At 55.2% G+C, this 24,898-nt stretch overlaps 1 protein-coding gene across 1 annotated transcript in view; it reads left to right on the forward strand.

Moving 5' to 3' along the window:
- Positions 1-24,898, forward strand: part of MYO7A (myosin VIIA) — a 79,451-nt gene that overhangs the window by 10,886 nt on the left and 43,667 nt on the right. Inside the window, exons 3-14 of the mRNA XM_033121317.1 lie at positions 5,445-5,558; positions 10,527-10,679; positions 16,589-16,773; positions 17,270-17,391; positions 17,472-17,614; positions 17,858-17,971; positions 19,095-19,248; positions 20,328-20,404; positions 21,005-21,124; positions 21,920-22,062; positions 23,096-23,306; positions 23,823-23,958. Of these exons, the coding sequence (XP_032977208.1) occupies positions 5,445-5,558; positions 10,527-10,679; positions 16,589-16,773; positions 17,270-17,391; positions 17,472-17,614; positions 17,858-17,971; positions 19,095-19,248; positions 20,328-20,404; positions 21,005-21,124; positions 21,920-22,062; positions 23,096-23,306; positions 23,823-23,958 (1,672 nt within the window). The remainder of the gene's footprint in view (positions 1-5,444; positions 5,559-10,526; positions 10,680-16,588; positions 16,774-17,269; positions 17,392-17,471; positions 17,615-17,857; positions 17,972-19,094; positions 19,249-20,327; positions 20,405-21,004; positions 21,125-21,919; positions 22,063-23,095; positions 23,307-23,822; positions 23,959-24,898) is intronic.

Raw genomic sequence — 24,898 nt, forward strand, 5'->3', positions numbered from 1 at the left:
GATCCAAACGGGGGTGTTCATTGCTGTGGTGCCCTGGCTTGGTTCTCACTGTGGGGTGAGCTCTGACCCACTAACGGTGGCTTCATGTAGTCAGGAACCAGCAGCCTCCTTTCCCCCAGGCCTCAGTGCCTCCTCCGTGTGCTGGAGATCACAGACTGGCTGGCTGGCTTCGGAGGCTGTGGGAGGATCACAGAGACAGACTCTTGGGGGTTTTCCCCTCCTCCTCTAGATTTTTATCTGTGCTCACTCTCCAGAGGTAGCCAGTGAGCTAGAAAGATCTTGGAGACACCTTCCCTTTAGTCTTAAAAATTCACAAAGTTTATTGTGTTCTACTCCATAACATCCGCACATTTCTTTTCATAGAAAATATACTGATTTCCTCCGAAACAGCAGTCAAGGTGAGAGTCCCGGTGCCTAGTTTACACTGAGGCCTGCAGCTCGGTTACCACCTGCTGCGGTCTCCAGCGAAGCCAGCGGAGTATCCCCCACGAGGTTGGGATGTTGGGGGTCCCGCCGAGATGGGAGGGGGCCGGGGCGGCGCGGGCACCCCCTCCCCGTTCCGGCCCGCGGGCGTCACCTAAGCCGCCGTTGCCATGGGCCCGCGGCAGATGGCCCGGTTTAGGGTTCCCCGCGGGCAGTGCGCACCGGATTAGGTGAATTAGGGAGTCGGAGCCGTGCCACCGCCAGAGCCGCCGCCAGACCCTCTGCGCCATGGAGCCCCCCGCCCACCCCGCGGACCCCGCCGACCCCTCCGCCCCCGATGACCTTCCCACCCCCGACGACGAACGCTCCAAGCAGCCCGGCAAGTGGGCGCTGGTGCGGAACCTGAACCAGGTGTTGAAGACCTTCGCAGTCATGCCGGTGAGGCCCGGACCAGGAGGGGGAGGGCGCGCCCCGGGACACCACCCCGGCCTCAGTTCCTGGCCCAGGCCTCAGTTTCCCCGCCCGCTAGGCGCCAGGAGGACCGCAGGTTCGCCAAGCCCCAGGGTGCGTGCAGATGGAGGCCTCCCCGTGCCGCGTGGGGTCCCTGACTCCCTGCGTGAACTTGTCCCCAGCTGTCTCTCACTGGGCAGGAAGCTTTTGTATTCACCCAGGTGGACGGGTCAGGCCTGAGAACAGGGCTTCCCTGCCTTCTCCGGAGTCCAGAGCAGGGAGCCCTCCAGGTGCCCCAGGGGCCTGGGTAGACATTTGCGAACTGGCGAGTAAAAGGAAAACATCGCCCACAGGTCCCCTCTATCACCTAAGGTTAGCAACTGGGCACTTTCTTGCTCACAGGTACGCTTGGCAAGTTGGTTGGCTCACCTTTCTCACCTGTGAAAATGGGTCTAATAAAACCAGTGTCCCAGCGTGATTATAGGATAAGTGAGAGAGGAAAATGTCCTGAAACAGACTTGTTTTTGTTCCATTACCGGGGACTCAGGTAGGCCCTGCTTCAGAGGACAGAAGAGGCATAAAGGCTGAGGCCCCTTGGGGAATTAATATTGATTGGAGACTGGGCACATGCCTGGGAGGGAAGGTGGAGAAATCCAGGAAAACTTGCATCTGCATGGCTCTCTCATTTTCTCAGGCATTGACTCCTTCCATTTTAAAGATAGTGAACACTGAGGCCCAGAGAGACTGAGACACCCAAAGTCACACAGTGTTAGTGGCAGAACTGGGACCAGAACTGTGGATGTGTGCCCGTTTCCTTGATGAGATGCCCACCGGGGTTTTGGGGTACCCTTGAGAACTTTTAGACAGACCCATTCAAGGAAATCACCACTCTGGGGCTGAGAGACCCTCTGCTCCAGCCACTTATGTGACAGCAGAGAACCTGGAACGTGTCCGAAGTTACACAGCCACACTGAGGTATGTGTCACACCACAAATGAGATTTTTGATTTAAGATGAGGTACCTAGTGGCGCACCCCTCCCAGTGGGTGGTAGGAATGGAGCCAGAAGCAGTCACGAGCTGCCCGGAATCTGGCCATGGGGACGAGAGGGGCTGATGGGGTTAACCTGGGGCCCTGTGCCCCTTTCCTCTCATCCCTGCCCCTCAAAAAAATGTCATTTCTTTTACATCTTCCTTCCTCCCTTTCTTTCCTCACCCAACCGCTGACTCCTGATCCATGCTGTTTTTGGTTCAGGCTCTGCCCTGCAGATGCTCAGTCTTATGGGTCACTGATTTGATGAGTGACTGGCCAAGTTCCTTTCTGTCTTTGGTTTCAGTTTTCTCATCTGTAAAATGCAGACCCTAACAGCCCGGCTGCATTCAGATGTCCGAAAAACTTTCTCTGGGACCATGGGGCTTTCACCCTCAGACCCCAGAATTCTCACCGAAGCCTGTTAGATGTCATTTTAGCCTCCTTCCTCAAGTTCTGACCTAGAGCAGAGACAGTGAAGTCACTGCCCTCCTGATGTCAGTCCTTGGGTAGGAGAGTTCTAGTCACTTAGGTTTGCTGTGTGGCCCTGAGCTCCTCACTCTCTGAACCTCCATTTCCTGCTGACACAAGGTCTTTTATTTTGGTTATTTTTTGTTCCCTGAACGGGATGCATTTTCTGTGTGCCAGGTTCTGTGCTGGGACAGGGGATACAGGTAACTCAGAGAGACCCCTGCCCTCCTGTTCCCCTCAGCCCAAGCTACAAGCTTGCCTTTTGGGTCCACGAGTCATCTATGGCCAGGGTCCCTAACAGTGCTTCCCATTCTGCTCACAGAGCTGGGTTCAGCCTGGGTCCAGGGCATGTTGGGAGAGAGCACTGGATGTCGGGTAGAGCACGGGCTCTACCACAAAGCAGCTGTGTGAACTTGGCCACATTTCTTGACATCCTTGAGGAGAGGAAGTGGAGGTAGAATCTTCTGCCTAAGGCGTATCATGAGGTGTGATGAGATAGTTAATTACAGGGAAGCATCTAACTTACAACCTGGCCCGATGTGGGGGTAACTGAGTTAGCGCAATGTCCTGGGGCCACGGCCGTCCATGGCGGGCCTCCAGGAGTCAGCCTCTCTTTCTCTCTCTCTCTCTCTCTCTCTCTCTCTCTCTCTCTCTCTCTCTCTGTCTCTCTCTCTCTCTCTCTCTCTGAAAGACAAATTCTGTTTTTCTGTGTTTGACTCTGGGGAGTCACAGATGAAAGACTCAGACCCAGCCCCAACCTCAGGAGGCTGTAGGCTAGTGGCGAGTGGACACAGATAGTGATGACCCAATGGACCAGCGTGGTGCTGGCTGTACGGAGGGTGGCTCCATTCTCCACTGAGCAGCCAGCGTGAAGTTTTGAAAATGTAAATCCATCACACCATTCTCCCGCTTAAAACCTCCCAATGGCTTCTTTTTATACTTAAAAGAAAGCCCAACTCCTGTCCATGGCTTACAGGGCCCGTGTGACCTGGCGCCTGCCCATATCTCCCTTCACCTGTCTGCAGCCTGGGGCTGCCTCACCGATCCAAGCAGGCTGCCTGTTCACAGCCGTGTCCCCCAAGTCTGGAACAGGACCCGCCTACAGGGGGCTTTTCACAAATAGGGGCTGAATGGATGAGTAAACTCTTCAGGGGCTGGGGAGGAAGAGGAGGAAGAGGAGAAGGGTGTGGGTCTAGGGAAGAGTTACTCTTTGCTCTGGGTCTGGACAGATGGGTGGGTGTTCAGTCAGTGGAAAGGTGGGGCGGGGTGGGGGGCGGGTGGAGAAGAACAGTCCAAGTAGGGGTGTGTCTGGTGGTCCGAGGGCCACTTAGAGTGGGTGAGGAGTGTAGCAGGAGGTGCGGCTTGGGCTCGGGACTAAAGCAGTCATGAGGATTACCCGGGAGTTTATGAGAGCAGCCATGCAGCCCTGGGAGCACAGCAGATGCTCAGTGAACATGCGAATTCTCCTCCCCTCCCAGAGGAGGTCTGAGTTTTCCTACTTTTCCTGGGAGAAAACTTGGGTTTGGAGCAAGCTTGTCTCTAACATGCGCTAACCTCTCATGAAGTAATGGCCCCTAGTGGCAGCTGTGGCTGAAAAACAGTTGGTTCTGATGGGAACAGGACGGGGCTGAAATAGTGATGAGTTGGTCTTGGGACCCACTGAGCCCATCCCTCACTGAGACATATGGAAACTGAGGCTCAAAGAGATCAGTGACTTTCCAAGGCCAAACACATCCTAGAACCCAGTCTCCTGACTCAGACCAGAGCTATTTCCACTGGCCTATTCCTATGGGCTTATTTCATTATGAATCAGTTTTATCAGCTGTTGTTTCTAACTGCTGCTTGATAGTAAGTTATATTTTTGTTATAACCCTCCTGGGGAATTTGGGAACCACCACCCACAAATACTCTTATTAGGATTAGAATAAAGTCCAAATGTTTAGCTCCAGGCCAATGAGAGCCTTTGTGTCCTGAATCTTGCTCACCTCTGTGACCTTCCTCTCTCTCATCAGGTCCTGCCACAATAACCTCCTTGCTGTTCCTTCCTGCCTCAGGGCCTTTGCACTTGTCATTTTCTCTGCCCAGATTTCTACCCTTGTTCTTTCCTTGTTTGGCTGCTTCTTGCTGTTCAGGTCTCAGCTCCGAGATTTCCTCCACAGAATGGCTTCCCTGGCTACTGCGTCTCCTCTCAGTCATTCTCCACGGTTGGGGTGCTTATTACCATCAGGGCACTCACCACGATTCAATGTGATCATGTTAATACACTTACTCAGCTATTGGTTTTCTGTCTCCTCCCAACTAGAATGTAGACCCCGTGGTCACCCCAGCATTTAGATCAATCCGTGCTTTGTACTCAGCAGGTGCTCAATGCATGTTTACTGAATGCATCGTTGTTGAAAGTGGTTGCTCTAAGTCCATTTCTCTGACTCTGGGTTTTAGATTTGTCGTCTAGGTGTCCTTGCTGAGCGTGTAGTAAAAGCCCTGTGCCAGGCCCTGCAGGGGATGCAAATGTGACAGCTCTCTCCCTCAACGTTGGGGCTCTCCTCACAAGCCAGGAGGCTGTGAGGCTGAACTTGTGTCACAGGGCCTGCCCGGTACAGAGTGGTGTCACTGTGAGGAACCCACAACTACGACTATGAGAGTTAACCCTGGAGGTCACGGAAGCTGTTTGGCTGTCCTGTGGGAATGCCTCCTTTAGGACAGAGGGATGTCTTGGTGTTTCTGCCTAAACTTTGATGAGTCTGCTGTGCATGTGTAGGCTGTAGAGTTTGGGAAGAGCCGGGCTTTGGACAGGCCTGGGTTTGAAGCTGCCCAGCTGTGTGGTCTCAGCTCTTCTTCTCTCTGAGTCTCTCCTTACTCATCTGTAAAATGGGGACACGAATGGCTACCACAGAGCAGAGGTAGATGACATTGCATAAAGTGCCCAGCCCAGGGTCTGGCTCCAGATGGCTCAGCAAGTTCGAGTTCCCTTTTCTTGCTTCTCCTGTGGTTGGCATGAGGAACCAGCACTGCCTGGAAGGGGTGCTGAGCCCTGTCCCTGCTCACCTGTCTTGACACTCTCTCTCACCCACAGGGGGACTATGTCTGGATGGACCTGAGATCCGGACAGGAGTTTGATGTGCCCATCGGGGCGGTGGTGAAGCTTTGCGACTCTGGGCAGATCCAGGTGGTAGACGATGAAGGCAATGTGAGTAGCCCCCCACCGCCCCCGCCCCCATGCCATGGGGAGCCCATAGGCTGACAGGCGACCTGAGGCAGGGGCCAGGCAGTGACCCACCTGAAAGAGGTAGAGGCTCAGCCTGGGCTCCCACTTCTGCCTCTCACCCCCCTCCTCCATGGAACTTCCCCCAGTACCCCTGCGAGAGGGAGCCTCCCCTTCTGTCCCAGGCTACGTGTTCTGTTTCCACAAGCACTTCAGTTCACTCTGCCTAGTATTAGAGACTTATGTCTGTGGGCACGTGTGTGTGTATGCTTGTGCTGGTAGCTCCTCCGGCACAGGGGTGCTTCAGGGTCAGACAGACTAGATTCAAATCCGATCTTGCCCACTTACTAGCTGTGCAAGCTTCCCCAAGTCTCTTTTCCTCCGAGCCTCAGTTTCCCCTTCTGTAAAACGGGGATGGTAGGAACGATCTCACAGGACGTTGTCCCACAAGTGAGCTCACAGGTGGAGAATACCTCTGTAGAGTGAGAGACTGACACTACCCTTAGGTTATGGCCTCACGTGAATTCATTGTCTCCCTTGGCGCTGCCCTGGGAATCAGCCTAAAAGATTAGCCCTTTATCGCTTGTGGCCCTGAAGGGACACAGGAAGTCTGAGTTGGTAGGTAGTGAGAGTGGGGCTTTGGGGTGGGAAAGAAAGGCCTGAAGTCAGGGGCCTGCCCTGGAGCAGGTGGGTGGTCTGGATGAGGGTCCAGAGGGGACGTGTGGGCCCTCTGCACATGTGTGCACGGGTATTACATGTGTGTGTGTCGTGTGGGGACATGTGGATGTGGTACAGAGAACATGATTTCAGCTTAGCAGGGACATGAGGTGCCCAGGAAGATTCAGTTCCACCAGCGCTGGGGATGTAGAAATGGAACCGAGTTGTTGTCTTAGCCTCCAGGGAGAAAGACAGCACAGCGACTTGGAGCAGGAGGGTCTGCTGGAGGCAAGGACACCCCCTCAGGGTGTATATGGTCCGGGGACCCAGTTCCATCTTTGGGTCCTCACAGCATCTGAGAAAGCAGGGAGGGAAGCCAGTGTCATCCCATGGGAACCTGGGGCACATAGAGGGACCACCAGGATGAGTCACACAGCTAGTAAGTGACCGGACTGGGATTAGGACCCACGCCCTCTGGCCTCTTTGCATGCATTTCCCTCCCAACATCTCAGTGACAACTTGGGGGCTCAAGTTCTGTTAACCATGCGTTTGTCCCTTGGGTTTCGGAGTGCCTGCAATGTCATTCCAGCGGCTCCAGTCTGAGGACTCTCTAGGAAGCCACCCTGAGGTTGCAGCCACAGAAGGGGGGCTGGCTGCACAAATAGGCCCATGAACCTCCTGCAGCCCCCAGGGTGGGGCCCAGGGACTCGGCCTGCAGGCTTGAGTTTCACCTGGGTCATGTTGCTTGTCAGATGGTGTCCCGTAACTGTGTCACCGGATCCCAGAGGTCCCCTCCCACATACCCCCACTAAGGCCCTAAGAGTGGGGGCTACAGAGTGGGGAGGGCCATGACTGGCTGGCCTCGAGCAGATGAGGGAGGCTGCGTTTGCCTCAGTGGAATGGAGCCCCTTGGGCTTCTGGTCTCTGTTTTCACAAGCTTTTCTCACTCCCATGCCCTCCTCCCTCCTCAGCCATCTCTTATATTCCTCTGTCTTCCCATAGACTCCCTCCACTTGAGGGCAGGGCCCGGTAGGTCACATCTCATTCCCCAGAGCTCAACAAAGGGTCTTCCCAGAGGATGTTCTCCATTAAAACTTGCTGAATGAGTGAATGAGAGTCTGTGGTTCCAGTCCTTACTGGAATCCTAATATCTGTCTTTGCCCAAGCTGTTCCCATTGCCAGATGCACCCCTCCTTCCCTTTCTCTTCAGAGCACTTGGTCCCTGTCTCTCTGAGCTCAGTGCCAGGCCAGCTCTTTCTCAAATGTGTCCCCAGTCCCTGGAATTGGCCACGTTCTCTCTCCCTCCCTCCCTCTGGCATTCATTCAGGGCCAGGCCTCGGTTTCTGCCCTGGTTACACTTTAGTCGTTGCTGTAGGTGCCTGTGGACGTTGACCCAAGGGGTGCTGACCTCAGCTGGGAGACCTTCCGTGCAGGAAAGGGGTGGGAGAGGCTTTACTGCGGGAGCCACTTTACCTCTTGAGTGTGACTCCTCACTGTGAAATCGGGGCCGGTATTTCTGTAATTTTGGAGCAAATGAGAACATACATCTCCTTTGTAAAAAAGAAAGCATTCGAATAATAATACCCAGCACTGGCTGAGCAATTATCAGTGCTTTTTAGACCTGGCAGGAGTAAACAAAGGTTGGCTTTATTATATCAATTCATCTTCCCAACCTCCCAAGCAGAAGGGACTGTTATTCTAATTCCCGTTTCACAGATGAGGCCATGGAGGCCCAGGGAAGCAAAGTGACAAGAACAGGGCTACAGGGTCATGCAGTGGCTGAGCCTCCTCTTAACTCTGTGCTGAACTGCAAGGGAGGGGGAGATGATGGCACCAGAGTTGGGGTTCAGTGGGGAAGGCAGTCTTCCCAGGAGTCCTCTCCCTCTCGCCCACACTGGGGCCTGGGACCGAGTCAGTGAGCAGAGACCAAGCAGAGGGAATTTTCCAATTGGATCAACTTGTATCAAGAAATAGGGTGCCTGGGAGGGAGGAATGTTCCGCTTGGGATTGGAAAGTCTAGGGGGGTTCTTTGATCTCACCACTTGGCCCGTTCATGCCTCAGGGAGAGCTGTGTGAGGGCCTGACCTGTATATAGATGCTCCTGGCCCTGAAGGTGTCTTGAAATGTTGGGGAAACTGGAGTTGTGGGCAGTGGCTGGCCCTGTCCCTGATCCGTCTGAGGGCCTTGTGCAGGCTGCCACCCTGCTCTGATCCTATTTTGTCATGTGAAGTGAAGGGGTTGGAATAAGGACCTCTAAGGTCTCTCCATGACTAGGACTTCTGCTTCTAATTCATACCTGGTTCTCAATCTGTAGTTACCAGCTGGCCATAGGTCCCATTAGAGATTCCCTGCCACGTCATTTGTGTCCCGGTCACTGTGGAAGGGATATAGCAGACATGGAACCTGGCCCCCAGGAGCTCCCACGCTTGGGGCAAATTGGGAGGTGAGGGAAGGAACTGCTCTCAGACAATAGCAGCCCAGGGTGACCACTGCCTTGCAATGGGAGACCCAGGCATCATGGGAACCCAGAGGAGGCCCCCCACCTGGCCTGCAGTAGAGGTGGGGGGGTGGCATAGGTGGACCATGTGAGAGTGGCCAGTGTTGTCACAGAAGGTTCAGAAAGCTGAGCCTCAAAGGCTGAGTGGAAAAAAAGTAGAGGAAACAGCATGAGCAGGTCACAGAGGTGTTTGGGGAAGTGGAGGCCAACCTGCCCTGGTTAGAAGTACAAGGGTAACTGGAGTGAGCGTTAGCAGTCCCTGTGTCCAGCTCATGTCGGCCCGTGAATGCCAGGCTGAAGAGCATGGGGGAGTCATGGAAGCGCTCAAAGCCCCAGAGTGCTGGGATCATGATGGTGCTTGAGGACACCCCCAGGGGATGAAGGGTTGGGAGCAGGGGAGAGCTAGAGGTAAAGTGAAGGACAGCAAGGGGCAGGGGCCAGATGAGAGATGGTGGTCTGGATCAGGCTAGGGACTCAAGGTCGGTGAGGACACTGCCCACTCAGCAGCCCTTTAGAGGGTTGAATGGGTAGGAATGGGTGACAGTGGGACTGGGAGTGGGATGGGATGGGAGGACCAATGCCCAGATTCCTGCTAGTGTCTAGCCATTGGGGTTGGTTATCCCAGAGGGGACCCGGAGGAGAAGCAAGTGTGAGAGTTCATGACATGTGCATCACACCGACTCAGCCAGTCTGATGGCTTGAGCTGGAAGATGGCAGAGGGGTCCCCTTTACATCCCCTTCACAAAACTCAGGTTCCTACTGGTCTTGAGGCTCTCTGGGTTCTGTCATTTGGGAAGAGGGAGAGGGCGCCAGAGGACGTGGGGGCTTGACTCAGGTGATAGCCACACTCCAGAGCACAGGTCAGACTCTCACTTCCCTGAGCAGCTGGGATTGTGCACAGTGTCGTAGACCACTTGGGGGAGGGGAGGCTTCCAGTGCTGGAAGGAAACAGGGCTTTGCAAGCTGCTTGAGAGAGTCAGTGCTATTGGCTGCATGCTCCACCTTGTGGCAGCAGGAAATATTGCAGGGGAAAGTCGGGGGAGCCAGAGGACAACCTCTGTCCTATTTGCCCCTTCAGCTCACGAGCACTGAAAGTTCACCCCTGCTCCACATACACCAACAAGCCCTGTGAAATATATCCCAAGTGGGTCTGTTTCTCCCCATCCCCACTGCTGCTGCCTGTCCTCCCCCAGCCTCAGGTCCTTTGCTTTTGTTGTTCCCTAGACCTCGATTTCCCTATCCCAGGGAACACCACATCTTACAGGGGTCTCTTTGTCATCATCCAGGTCTCAGCTAAAACGTCATCTCCTCAGAGAGGTGGCCACTGACCACCCTATCTAATGTAGCTGCCTTGGTAATTCTTCATCCCGTGTGCCTGTTTATTCTTGGCATATCTGACATTACTTTTTATGCATTTGTTTACCAGAGCCTAGATTTGAAGCCAAGTCTAACTCTAATTATTATACTTTCCACTCCATCCTGCAGTGTGACCGAGGAACTCTAATCCCCTTTATGATAACTGTAAGGTGGGGCCAAAGTCCCTGGCCATCCTCCTCTTAGGTCTGCAGAGAGAATCCCCTAAGAGGAGAAGGAGCGGCCCATGGGATTGGGGGTGGGCAGACCATCTTCATAGACTCAAACCTGTTAAAACGGATAGCGTTTGGTTACAGAAGAGGACGAGGCCCTTACCAGGGTCTCACAGACTGGGGGTCCCCTCCCTTCCTGGGCCCCTTCCCCAGCAGTGTGCAGTCTCTGCTCCAGGAGAGTGACCTGACGTTAGCCGCTGGGCCTCCCTGCAGGAACACTGGATCTCCCCTCAGAATGCCACGCACATCAAGCCCATGCACCCCACGTCGGTGCACGGCGTGGAGGACATGATCCGCCTGGGGGACCTCAATGAGGCTGGCATCCTGCGCAACCTGCTCATCCGCTACCGGGATCACCTCATCTACGTGAGTGACTCCCCGCCTGCCCACAGCCCCACCCGCACCACCCAGGGGCCCCGCCTCCTGAGACTGCCAGGTCTGCTGCTGGACACTGGGGTCCAGGGACTCATCTGGCTGTATCCCTCCATCTGGCTCATCTTCTGTTTCGGGCCATGGCTTCTGTGGTCTGTGGTTTCGGGCTGTAGCTTCTGTGCTTTGTGCCGCTGCAGGTTCACGCAGCTCTGCAGGCCTTGAAACCACTGAGCGTCCAGGGAGGGGTCGGTGAGCGGCTCAGTGCTTTGCCCAGAGATGGGGAACTGCTGCCCTCTCTGGGTTTGCTGTGAGGCTAGGGCCTGCCTCAGGAAGGGGACAGAGGAGGAACATGATCCTTGCCGCCCCGCCTCTACCCCCACCAAAACCTTGATATGAGAAACAGTCGTACACATACCCCACACTTCACCTTGAAACTCAGGAGGACAAATACAGTCTCACACAGATCCAAAGGTTTATGGGTTCTCCAGAAAACCCTGAGATCTATACCATTTATTAGAAGTGTCACTAATAAGATTTCTGACGACTTTTCTGGGTGGGGTCGGGAGGGGACATGGGATGGAACTGAGCAGAGGTGTCTTAGCTGCCTTCTTATTCAGAGGCGTGTGGTCCGAAAACCAAGCCATGGCACCTCGAAGGTCCCAACTGCGACAATCCATAGACCTGATTCTGCATGTCTGTTGGTTTGGAGAGTCATGCTCAGGAACTGCAGGGTTCAAGGAAGTTCCCTCGACTTGCCGACTGCACGATTCTGTGACTGGATAGCGGAGGCAGGCTGAGAGCAGGGCTTTGAAGAAGCAGCCAGGCCATTGTCCCAGCCAGAAACCATACCTGTCCCTAACCATGGCAACCCCTGGTCACTTCATGGCTTGGGTTACCCTGGGCACAGCCACGCACACCTAGGAATTCCTCAGATTACCACGCTGCTCACAGCCGTGAGCCAGGCGGACACTCTGTCCCTCACTGTCTGCCCTGCGTTTGCCTGCTCCAGCTGGCCTGCTCCCAGGATCCTGACGGGTAGCACTGAGAGCCACAAATCAGCCCTGGGCACCCCAAGCGGGAGAGGGACCTCAGAGGACACCTAGCAATTTCTCACTGCAGGGTCCCAGAGGCCTGGGACCATCCCTGGATTCTGCAGGGAACAGCTGGCAGGCTGATAGGGACCCAGGACTCCCCAATGCTGAACAGAGGCTGGAGCCAGGTCTGGGAGGCCTAGTCCTGGTCTTGCCATGTGGCCTTTGGAGAGTCTCTGCTATTCTCTGGTCTCATCCTTCCCTTTGGCACAATGGGGAGACTCCTTGGATGGGCACCTCTGTGGCTCTGGGAAGATGTGTGTCCTAAGGTATGTGTCTTGGTCTTCATGGCCTGCTAAGGTAGAGGCCCCAGGCTAGCAGGCCTGGGGGGCTTCCTGGAGGAGGTGGAGCTTGGGGTAAAATGGATTCCTGGTGTGTGTCTCTGGCCTAAGAGAGGCCCTCTGATCGCTCCTAGGCACTTAGAGGCCCCTGGGGACCTTGTGAGCTGTGTCCGGTGCTTGGGAATAGTCCTTATCTCTCCCCCACCCCAGCCCATGGCGCCACAGAGCAGGTTTTATTACTGGAGATTTGAGCAAGAGGCTTCTACTGGGCAGCTGGGCATTAACCCTCTGCTGACTGTGGACTCTCGGAGAAAGAGGGCCAGGGGGCTCAGGAAGCCGTGCTGAGTCCCAGCGGATGGGTGGGCACCAAGGACCAGAGACGGACAGTGGCCAAGCCCCTCGCTTCTTCCACTCCCCCTACACCCTTTCCACAGTCCCGCAGGTACAGACCTGGGAAGTCCAGGCGGGGAGGTAAGAGCTGGGCCTCTGGTGCTAGGGTCCCCTGCTCATCCCACCCCTGCTTATCTGCTGCTATATGAGCTTGAAGTCCCTCCCCTTCTCAGAGGCTCAGTTCTCCTGGCTGAGAAGCAATGTGACCACAGCTCACAGTGGCCTTCTGCAGAGGAAAGGGGGACATAGAGTGGAAGCTGCAAAGTCCTGCCCCCACAGGGGTCTTCCTGGCAGTTGGTGTGTCTTTGCCCTTCTGCTGGGGAGGGTCCTCTCACTGAAGGAAGAGACCTGGCTTTTATTATTTATTTGGAAATGGATATATGTGCTACAAATTGGAATTTTTCCTTCTGTCGCACAGAGAACCGCTGCTATTAATTTCTAATCTATCCTCAGAAGAAAGACTACATACTATATATAATAGCCTCTTGGTATTCGCGGGGGATTGATTATTGATTCCAGGACCAAAATCCTCAGATGCTCAAGTCCCTTGTATAAAATGGTGTATGTAGTATTTGCGTGTAACCTGTGCGTCTCCTGCCCTACACTTTAAATCATCTCTAGATTACTTACAATACCGAATACAATACCGAATACAATGTCAACGAATGTAAGTAGTTGTCATACTGCATTGTTTAGGGAAAATGACAAGGAAAAAATGTTCAGTACAGATGCAACCATGGTAGGCCTAACTACACAGTACACGTCGACCACAATGTAACATTTTTTCCCAAATGATTTCGATTCGTGGTGGGTTGAATCTGCAGATGCAGAACCTACAGATATAGAGGGCCGTTGTGTATGTGTCTAAATCACATACATGGTATAAAACTATATATAGATATAATTTAAATGTTTTTCTACACAAATGGTAGCACTGTTCCGCGTGCTGCTCTGTGCTTTTCCACTAGCCGCATGCCCGGGCCATCCTTCCTGTCAGTGTAGAGGGCTGCCCCAATGTTGCTGATGGGCCTATCCCCTCAGCTCCCTTCCTTGCTGTTTCCTGTGGGCAGCAGTTCATTTCTTCTCCACCATTCATTTCAGTCTGTCAGCAAAGATTTGCTGAGTATCCTACATGCTGTGCAGGGTGCCGGGCCCTGGCTCTGGGGGAGAGCGAGGCTGGGGGCAGAGCCCTTGAACGAGAATTATGGAGGAGTCAGGTGAGGCAAGTGCAGGGACCATGTGGGCTGTGATGGATCACACAGGAGGGTGCCCCGCTTCCTGCAGGAGTGGTCATCTCAGCTTGGACCCGAAGGATGAGCAGGCATTAGCTGGGTGAAGGGGCAGAGGACGGATTGTGGGGCTTTTAACAGAAGGGTTACTATAGAGGGACCTCTGGCTGCGGGATGTGGCTGGTCGGGGCCAGCGCTTGTGGGCGGGAAAGGACATGGGCTTTGTCCTGAAGCCGTAGGAAGCTGCCTGAGGGTTTTCGGGGGCAGGGGAGGGGATGACATGATCAGATATTTTACAAGCTGACCCTGGCTCCCAGTGGAGGATAGACCGTAGGGGACAGTGTGGAAGTGGGGAGTCCAGAGGGGAGGTGCCTGCAATGGTCTGCTGAGAGCTGATGGTGGACTGGGCCAGCGGGGTGGCTGCACTGATGGAGAGGGGAGGGCTGGTGTGCAGGAGAGGGAGGTGTCAGGGTACCTCCCACGTCCGGCCCTGGGTGAAAGATGATGGTGTACTGTCGGCTGAGCCGAGAGGCTGAAGGGCAGGGTGAGCTCCGGGCTGGACAGGCGGGTGGACATCAATGGGGAGGTCCGGGAGGCGGGGGCTGAGGCGCCTAGGGTACTGGAGAGCCTTCTGAGCTGTGCACAGAATAGAGAGGACTCTGGGAGACATGGGTGAGCGAAGAGTGTCGAGGCCCAGTCCTAGGAAGGCTTCTTGCCGTGTACAGGGTACCTTTGGCCCTCTGTGGTATTGCCCCTGCCACACACTTGGTGGCAGAGCCTGCGCTCAGGGCCACCTCTGTGTGGTCCTGTCTCCCCCGCCCCCTCCCTTGAGTGGTTCATTAGGTCTGAAATAGTATCTCCAGCTCCAGTCTCTGGAGCAGCTATTGATCCTCCCAAAGCTGCACAGCGGCCAGGGTGACTTTTCTCCAGCGGACTTCCCAAACATCACGCCCTTCCACGCCTCTGTGTTTGGTTTCCACTGAGAGCCCTCTACTCTCCCTCTCCCACCCCCCACCCCCAGCCCCCTTTGAAGATTCCAGGGGGCCTCCTCTGAGCTCCCACAGCCTCAGGCTTTCCCTCCCTGGACCCAAGGGAGCAGCTGTCAACCTCCCCTCATTTCTCAGTGAAGGGTTCTTGCGTGGCTGCCTGGAGCCAGCCTCATGCCACATGGTGATCATGGACCAGGCGGTTGAATTTTACATTGTTAAGGAAGTGTTAAGAAGAAAGGAAGGTGGCGCTCATGGACAGCCAGTCTGCACCAGGCGCCTGTCAAAGCCTGTGAGGTGGACGTTACCATCCTCCTTTTACAGATGAGCAAACTGAGGCTTAGAGAAGTGAAGTGATCTGCCAAAGGGGTATTCCTTGTGGTCACACCCCCAACCCGGGATCAGTCTAGCTGGTCCCACAGCTGGGCAGGGCTGAGCTGTAGGGGACGGTGGCTGAGGCGTCCCAGGGCTGGAGGAGGGCAGGTTCTGCTCTAAGTTGTTAGCCCAGCCCTGGGCTGTTGTTCGTACAGAAGACCCTCATCATCCCACACCCCACTGACCAGTTTCCTTTTCTCCTGCTCCCCACTTTCCAACCTCAGACCAGCTGTGGCGGGTGGGTGAGTGTGGCACAGAGATGGCTGCTCCATCTCTCCGTCCGTGCTCCGCCTGGCCGCTCTCCTCCCCCCCTTCCCCATCCCGCCCCATCTCTTCCTGCCTGGGCTCTTGCCCAGGGTCAGCTCAGTGAGGCCCAGCTGCTCTGCAGTGAGCTGCTTGGAGGAAGAGCCTGGGTGGGAGAGGCGAGCCCTCCAGGGACCACAGAAGCGCAGTGTCTGGCCAGGACTAGAGCCTGGGTGTTGGATGCCCAGCCCAGGGCTGCTTTGCATGGCCACACCTGGCCCAGGGGTGGGCGCTTCCCCTGGCAGGCAGTGGCAGTGCCGGAAGCAGTTTATAGCTGGGGCTGCTGGGGCATGGCTGTGGCTCTGGTAGAGGCACTGAGCCCTGAGGGGAGGGGGGAGTGGGGCTGTCACTTTCCCTGTGTGGTCACATCTTCCTTCAGCCTCTCCAGGCCCAAATGTCAACGCATCCATAACCAATTACAGGCTGGGCCTGACCTTTTCAAGTTTCGGTGGGAAGGGGAAGGAGGAGGGAGAAGTTACCCTTGAGTGCCTCACTGTGCCCTCGTGGCCAGAGGGCCAGGCCTGTTGTCCCCTGTTTGGCAGAGCCCGGACACAGAGCAGGAAATTTTGCACACAGGTGGCCATTCTGTGCACTAAGAGAGGAGCCCATGGAGAGACAGCCCTCAGAAGGCTCCCTGAGGTACATCTGGCCCCTGAGCCATGGCTGGAGGTGCTCTGTCCCCAGAGCTCAGGGGTAGTGCTGCGGAGACTGGGGCCCACCCAGCGCCTGTAAACCACATACCCCAGCCCCTTCAGCTCTTTATAGCTTGGTTTTACTCCCTCTGCACCAACCCATCCTCTGCTCTGGAAAGGTCTAGTTTATGAATTTTGCTCCAAAAGTTTGGGCTGCAGGTCTTGGAGACAAAAGCGGGAGACAGCATTTGAAGTGAACCTACAGTGTGCTATAAAATTTAAAGTCTACCATCTTCTTTAATCTGCATAAACAGTTATTTTGTACCCATTTTCTAGATAAAGATAAGGAAATTGAGTCTTAGAGACCCTCTCTCCCTCTCTTCCTTCCTTCCTTCATCAAATGTTGCTGAGCACCGACTCTGAGCCAGAGCCAATGCTAGTCTGAAGGCTCCACCCCCAGCTCCTACGGAGGCAGGATTCAGACCTTAGAGCCTTGTGACTCCAAAGCCAGTGCTCTCCCTTTAGAGGGACAGAGCAGGGCAGAGCCTGAGAGCTTTCTGGAGTCAGAGCCTCTCATATGGGAAGAGGTGAGCTCTCTGTTCCTTGTTACCCACAGACATACACGGGCTCCATCCTGGTGGCTGTGAACCCCTACCAGCTGCTCTCCATCTACTCACCAGAGCACATTCGCCAGTATACCAACAAGAAGATTGGGGAGATGCCGCCCCACATCTTTGCCATTGCTGATAATTGCTACTTCAATATGAAACGCAACAGCCGTGACCAGTGCTGCATCATCAGGTGAGTGGCCTAGGACGGGTGTGGAGCTCCAGCTCTGTGCTCCTACGGATGCCTCATAATGTAGAAAATCACCGCCCCTTTCCCAGGCCATATATCTCTATTAATGCTACCAAAGCTGATGTTAGCTTTTGAAGCCAACTTTATTTACAGCTGGCTTCTGTCAAGTTATAGTCAGTAGAAATCTCAGGCTCCTGTTCTCTCTCAGGCAGAGGGTAAAAGGACAAAGCATTGATCAAGCATCTAATACGTGCCATGGTCCATGGCTAGCGTGGATGGAGGGGTGTGTATGTCTGAGTAAGGGGAAGGAAAGTAACCTTTGGCTGTGGCAGAGCACTGAGCTCCTTTAGTCTTCCCCCAGCCCTGAAAGGTCCATATTGTCCACCCATTTTACAGATGGGGGAGGATGAGTAGAGGAAGCAGCTTGGCTGAAGCCCTGTGGGGAGGGAGCAATGCAGACTGTGAGAGGCCCTTGCCTCTCTCTGGTTCTGCTCTGCAGTGGGGAGTCTGGGGCAGGGAAGACAGAGAGCACGAAGCTGATCCTGCAGTTCCTGGCGGCCATCAGTGGGCAGCACTCATGGATCGAACAGCAGGTGCTGGAGGCCACCCCCATCCTGGAAGGTAGGTCCAGGGCTCTCAGGGCGGGGCTGGGCGGCTGGGTGGGGGCTGACCTTGCCCGTGACCCTCCACCCACCCTGAAGCCTTCGGAAATGCCAAGACCATCCGAAACGACAATTCAAGCCGCTTCGGGAAGTACATTGACATCCACTTCAACAAACGGGGTGCCATTGAGGGCGCCAAGATTGAGCAGTACCTGCTGGAGAAGTCACGCGTCTGTCGCCAGGTGGGCCCAAACCCTGCACAGGACCCAGCCTCAGGGCTGCATGTGATACACACTGTCTGCATAGCCTCAGCTGTCCCAGGCGGCTGCCTGCTTGCCTGTGCCTGAAATCCCACCATGAAAACACCGTGGGGGCTTTTTCATGAAACCCAGTAGTTAAAATAGCAAACTATGTTTCCAATCTTCTTGATTGTCTCACTCCTGATGGCCGCCTCCTGCCCTCCTGCCCCTGTCCCACATTTTTAGGCCCCTGATGAAAGGAATTACCACGTGTTCTACTGCATGCTGGAGGGTATGAGTGAGGACCAGAAGAAGAAGCTGGGCCTGGGCCAGGCCACGGACTATAACTACTTGGCCATGGTGAGGCTGAGATGGAGCACCTAGGGAGGGGCACCCCCCTCCCAGCAAGGTCAGGGGCCGCCCAGCCCCTCCCCAGCTGTGGGCCCAGTGGGAAATTCCCTGTGTGCTCTCTCCTGTCCCCTGACCTGCCCCAGCCCACCCTGGGCTTGCATATGTCATGTGGCCTAGTCCTCACTTGGGCACACACCCACTCGCACACACATTCAGACAAATTCTCACCACAGACATACAAATGTGTGTAGCTATCCCAGACCCAGGGACATAGACACACACGCACCCACGTGTACATACACACAGCCTTGTGTTAGTTCAGTCTTTGAGGACGTGAAGTCTGGGGCCTCTGCCAGGCTCCCAGGACTGTGGGGTGCAGGCTGCTGTGGCCTCAGCCTCAAGGGCCCTCTGGTTGCAAGGCTCAGGTGCCAGCCTCGTGCTGCTGTCAAGCCACCAAGGAGAAGTGAGTCCCAGGGCCATTGCTGCCACCCAGCACCAGGTGGGGGGCTACACACGCAGCAGGCTGGTTTGGGGGGCACCAGCTTCCTTAGCCCGGGGGAGAGCCTATGACTGGTTGTCTGGAGCTGGGCTGGGCTATGGCACCTGAGGGAGGCTGTGTGTGTGTGTGTGTGTGTGTGTGAGACACGCCTTCCTGGACACTTCCTATAGTTAGCTGGCACACTCGTAGACACACACACACACACACTCGCACACAGGCCTTATAGACACACATAATAAGGCAGACTGTCAGTGCTCCACCTGTCTGCAGTTATCCCTCTTCCTTCCACTCTAGGCTGTACTTGGTGAGGGGTTCTAATCCCTGAGGGTAGGTGTCCGTCGGGGAAGGGGAGAGAATGGTAGGGCCTTTGTGCTGTGACTGCCAGGCAGGGTGACAGGCCAGGCCCGACATCAGTGACCTGGTCACTGAGGGGCATCCAAGTTTTCCAGATTTGGGAAACGTTCTCGAGAAGCCCAGGCAGGAGCTTTCTAGATATTCTGGAGGAGTTGCTAGGAGCCCTGGGCTGGCCTGGCCTGGCCATGAGGGCCCTTCAGCCCAGGCAAGGACTCTTGGGGGTTACCCCTGGCCCCCCTGATGCCCTTCTGCACCCACTCTCCCACGCCTGCCCACCAGGGTAACTGCATAACCTGTGAGGGCCGGGAGGACAGCCAGGAGTACGCCAACATCCGTTCCGCCATGAAGGTGCTCATGTTCACCGACACGGAGAACTGGGAGATCTCAAAGCTCCTGGCCACCATCTTGCATCTGGGCAACCTGCAGTATGAGGGTGAGGGGCCTGAATGGCACACTCCCCACCCCACCCCTGCACTGACTCCAAGGGCAGCACAACAACTAGCTGTCCAGGGGGTCCAGGTGGCTCAGTTTCTGTCCCAGCACATATCTTCTTTGGGGTGGAGAATGCACTTGTGGTAGATTTGAACAGATCTGCTAGCCTCAGGTGTGCTTTCACTGTGCTGTAATCCCACAATAGAGATGTACAGGTAAAGTATACTAGGGTTGACTATGGGCCCTTTAAGACCCCTTTCAAATCTGGTTTCTTCTTTAAGGTCAGATGTTTTGGAGAGAGGGTAAATCTTTGAATTAATTCATACTAAGGTGTGAGTGACTAAACAGCCATCTTCAGAAAAGGGGGAAGGCTAGGGAAGAAAACATGTTCACTTGTCTAACACTGCCTGGACACCTACTATGTGCCAGGCTGGGAGGTGGTCCTCTGAGGCAGGCACCAGTCCCACTCTGCTCTTGCCCTGGGTAGTCAACATGGTCCCTAGATGAGTAAGAGCCTGAGCTTACGTCAAAACTGTCTCTCTGGGAAAGTTTGCTCAGTGAATGCATGAATGATCCCAGATCCAAGGAGTTCACAGTCTAGTAAGTCTTGAAAGACTAAGAGATGTGGAGAAAGGGAGCATCAGGCAGAAGGAAGAGCTTGTGCAAAGGCCCTGAGGCCTGAGAAAGCAGGGCACATTTAGGGAAGGACAGATGGTATGAGGCACTGAGCTAAGCAAGTTCACAAAGCCTGTGTCATAGGAGCCCCGGAATGCTCTGGGAGTCTGGAGTGGAGGTTGGGGGATAGGGGTGTCACTGCCAGTGTCTGCTATGTGGATGCCACCAAGCATGAAGCCAGGTGCTGGACACACACGGTTCCTACCCTCATGGTGCCCATAGCTCATGGTGAGGACATTCATCAACATATATGGCCCCAGAGTAGCATTTAATCATAGTGCTGATGCCCTCTGTGAATAGGACAGGCCCCCTGAGAGTGGACATGGCTCCTGGTGCTCCTAGATTACCCCCTTCCCCCATGCCCACCCTCCCTTACCTGACATTGTGCCCTCTTGCTGCTCACAGCCCGCACGTTTGAAAACCTGGATGCCTGTGAGGTTCTTTTCTCCCCGTCGCTGGCCACCACTGCATCCCTGCTCGAGGTCAGTGCCTGGTCTTCTGTCTCCATAACGGCTTCTGATTCTGTCGGAGGGAGAGTTTTGACCTTAAGCTCAGGGGCCTGGACATGTGCGGACCAAGGCGCTGGATCCTCTGCTTGAAGAGTCCTAGACGTTCAATCCTGAGAACCAACTGTGTGCAGGATCTGTGCTGGGCACGGTGCCTGTGGGGGAGTAGAGGCCAGAGCCTGGGAGTCCCACTGCCTGTCTTAGCCCAGCTGCCCCTGGGAACAGTGAGGGCCCTGGGCCCGGGGCCTGAGTGAGTCAGTCTGTCAGTTGTGTAACAAACACTAGGCTCTGCCCTGGGTTGGAAAACTGGGATAAATAAAGCCAGAGTCAGAGCCAGGCTGGGAGGGACAGGTAACATGCCAGGGGGACAGGACAGGCCTGTCAAGGAGAGAGCAATTCCTTCCCAGCAGCATTTCGGTGCGATTTAGTGGCTTGGGAGGATTTGGCTGTGAGGCCACGGGGAAGCGCATTCTTAGTGGAGGGAACAGTCTGAGCGCGGCCTGGGTAGAAAGTAGGAGGTGGCGGGAGGGACAGGCCGGCAGGTGGCTGGGTGAGTGCCTGAGTGTCACCCCACAGGTGAACCCTCCAGACCTGATGAACTGCCTGACCAGCCGCACCCTCATCACTCGGGGGGAGACGGTGTCCACCCCGCTTAGCAGGGAGCAGGCACTGGATGTGCGAGACGCCTTCGTCAAGGTGGGCCGTTTGTGCAGTGGCCACTGGCTCTCCCTGCCCATCAGGAGGCTGGGCTGTGAACGGGCAGGAGCCGAGGGGTCCACACAGCTGGCGGAGGGCCTTGACCCTGGTCTGCCCAGAGGTCCGGGCTCTGGCCACTGGCTCTTTCTGGGTCTGTCTTCCCCTGAGCTCCACTCGTCCCACAAGGGGCTGGGCATTTTACCCTCCAGGGGCCCTGCCAGCTCTGGTCCCCTCAGGCCCTCCACCCTGGCATGCTTTGATCTCCACCATCTTTGGGCCTCATGCTGGGTCATATTCTTTGTGTTCTCAGTCTGCTGTGCTGTTCCCGGCCCAGGGGCCACTCTTTCCCATCTTTTCAAAGAAGACAGGAAAGGGGCTGGGTCGGGTGGGGAGGGCACCAAGTCCTGCCTTTTTTCCGCAGTCATGTGCTTGCTGTCCATTGGGCCCCTCCCTGCTCTAGGCCCTGGGCTGCGCTCTGGGACCCTCAAGATACCCAGAGCTGCTGGGGAGACAGAGATGGATGGAGAGATAGGACCCCAAAGGAGGGCTCCTTCCCAAGCTGTGAAGTCAGGGAAAGTTTCTCGGAGGAGCTTTGAAAAATGAGTAGGAATTTTTCAAGCAGAAAAGGGTGCTCCAGGCAGAGGGAACAGCTTGAGGAAAGGCTTGGCGGTTTCCAATAGCACGCTGTTTCACGGGAGGGGTGGGAGCGAGGCCACGAAGGGCCCAGGAGTCAGGCCTAGCTCCCTGGGAGGGGTAGCTGGGCCTAGTGGCCAATGACGCTGCCCTGCCTCTCAGGGGATCTATGGGCGGCTCTTTGTCTGGATTGTGGACAAGATCAACGCAGCGATTTACAAGCCCCCCTCCCAGGACGTGCAGAACTCTCGCCGCTCCATCGGCCTTCTGGACATCTTTGGGTTCGAGAACTTTGCTGTGAACAGGTACCACACGGGGCTCTGCCTTGTGGGAATTTTCTTCCATAGCACAGACATAAGAAATGTCACATCTCTCCTTTTAAACTACATTTAGTTGGTGCCAAACACATTCTGCCAGGCCGTTGGAAAATTTGATTCCAGCTAGTCTGGCGGGCCCTCTCCCCTTCCTTCCCATCCCCTCCAGTCCCAGGAGTCAGCTGAGGCCAGCTGGGGGCAGGGGACGGGTAGGCAAGGGGTGAGGCTGTAGTACCATCATGGGCTCCTCTGCCCAGTGTCCACACTGCAAGGTGCCTCAAAGCAGGTGAGGCCAGGCCTGGGCCAAGCTCAACATGGGGGTCTTGGCCACACTTGAGGTCCCATACTCTTGGGGGCCATGTGAGAGGCAGACAAGACGGATGGAGCAGGCCCAGGTGGATCCTGGGGCTGGAGACAGCTGGGCCTGCCCCACTTCCTAGTTATGTGACCCCTGGCAAGTCACTTCAATTCCTGTAATGCTTGGATGCCTCAAAGCCCTCCCCCACCGCCAAAATACCCACATTGAAAACACAGTGTCACCTGGGAGAGCGCAGAGTTGGTGACTCAGAGATATCAGTCTTCAAGGCTCTGCTTCCAACTCTCGTCAGCCCCCTTCCCAGGTGCTGCTGACACTGGATCCCTCTCTATGTCCACCTGCCCAGCGCCTTGGCTCTCCTCCCCCCAGGTGCTCTGCCAAGGGCTGGGGCCCCCCTGCCAGCGCTCCCTACAGGGCTGGGTCATGCAGGGAAAAAGGGTCCTGCACTGGGAGTTTCAAGCCCCCAGCCCCAGCCTTAAGTCTCCCTCTGACTCACTGGGTGACCTTGGGTGAGTGCTCTGCCCTCTCTGGTTCTCTCGTGCACATTGAGGGAGTTAGACTTGACGATCCCGCCTCACCTTCGAGATTGGAGAGTCCACGATGGGCACCAGTGCCCGAGGGCATGCTGCCCAGGGAGTGGAGCGGGGCCTGAGTGCCACCCCACCCAGCTCTCCTGTCCTGTGTCCCCTGTGCCCTCTCCCCCCGCAGCTTCGAGCAGCTCTGCATCAACTTCGCCAACGAGCACCTGCAGCAGTTCTTCGTGCGGCATGTGTTCAAGCTGGAGCAGGAGGAGTACGACCTGGAGAGCATCGACTGGCTGCACATCGAGTTCACCGACAACCAGGACGCCCTGGACATGATCGCCAACAAGCCCATGAACATTATCTCCCTCATCGACGAGGAGAGCAAGTTCCCCAAGGTGGGCCTGCGGCGGGAGGCGTCCTGCATGGCTGCCTGCCGGCCAGGGGGCAGTGGGCAGGGCTCACCGATCCCCTCCACACTGAGCCTCAGCTTTCCTCATCTGCAAAATGGGACTGATGATACCTGCCTCTCGGGGGCGCTCTGGAGCCAATTCAAGTGCATGCATCTGACGTTTGGGACTCACTTACAGTCTCTTGGGTCCTGGACCAAACAATGAAGATCTGAGCACGCAGCCGGCCCAGACTAGGTGCTCCAGACACCTAGTGATGTCACTCGTGGAACTAATTTTCTAAACTGGGACGTACTATCAAGGCTGTGTTGCTCCACTTCAGCCCCTTCACAGACGGAGTAATGGAGAGTTCCTATATGGGGTTTAAATAAAGGGAGGGGAAGCTCTTGAGAAAGACAGAAGAGCGGGTGCAAAGACGTAGGGCAGGACAGGCAGTGGGGCTGGTGGAGGGTGGGGACGGGGTGGGGGGGCGGTTCGACAGCCGCCGCCGCTTGGTTCCCACAGGGCACGGACACCACCATGTTGCATAAGTTGAACTCCCAGCACAAGCTCAACACAAACTACATTCCTCCCAAGAACAACTACGAGACCCAGTTTGGAATCAACCACTTTGCCGGTGTCGTCTACTATGAGAGCCAAGGTACCGGCGGGCGGCTGGGGGCTGTCTCTGTCTGTGCCCTCCTTCCCTTCCTGGGCTCCAGCCAGGACAAGGACCCCAGGAATACGGACAGAGAGGGGGCCTCAGGAAACACTGGGCTCACTGCTCCCCTTTTGTTTTTAGAAGAGACTAAAAAAAATTGTAGTAAAATACATAATGTAAGATTTACTATTTTAACACTTTTGAAGTTTACAATTCAGTGGCATGAAGTGTATTCACAATATAGTGCCACCAACAGCACTGTCCATTTCTACAGCCTGTTCATCAGCCCAGACAGAAGCTCTGTACCCGTTAACCAGTCACTTCCCATCCTCCCCCACCCCCAGCCCCGAGGACCTCTATTCTACTTTCTGTCTTTAAGTATTTCACTATTTTAAGAACCTCATATAAGTGGAATCATACAACATTTGTCAGTTTGTGTCTGACTTATTTCACTTGCATAATGTCCTCAAGGTTCATTCATGCTGTAGCATGTGCCAGAATTTCTTTCCTTTTCATGACTGAAGAATACGTGTGTGTGTGTGTGTGGGTGGGTGGGTGGGTGGGTGTGTGTGTTTTATTTATCCATTCAACTGTTGCTGGATATTTGGGTTGTTTCTACCTTTTGGCTATTGTGAATTGCGCTGCCACGAACATGGGTGTATAAGTAACTGACACCCTGGTTTCAATTCTTTTGTGTGGGTTCAATGCTTTTTTGCACATATGGGAAACATGCACTCAGGGAGGTTAACTGCCCCTACACGACATAGTCTATTGGGTGCAAAGCCAGGCTTAGAACCAGCCCAGACTCTTTCAGCAGCAAGACCAAGTGCGAGCTTTGAAGAGGATGTACTGCAGTTGGGTTTGTTTTAAAGCTAGAAATAAAGAGAAAGTCAGAACACAGTCAAGTCTACCCCACTTGGAATTCTTACAGGGTTGGTCA

This window comes from Rhinolophus ferrumequinum, chromosome 11 (assembly GCF_004115265.2).
Source record: "Rhinolophus ferrumequinum isolate MPI-CBG mRhiFer1 chromosome 11, mRhiFer1_v1.p, whole genome shotgun sequence".
Classification (NCBI taxonomy): Eukaryota; Metazoa; Chordata; class Mammalia; order Chiroptera; family Rhinolophidae; genus Rhinolophus; species Rhinolophus ferrumequinum.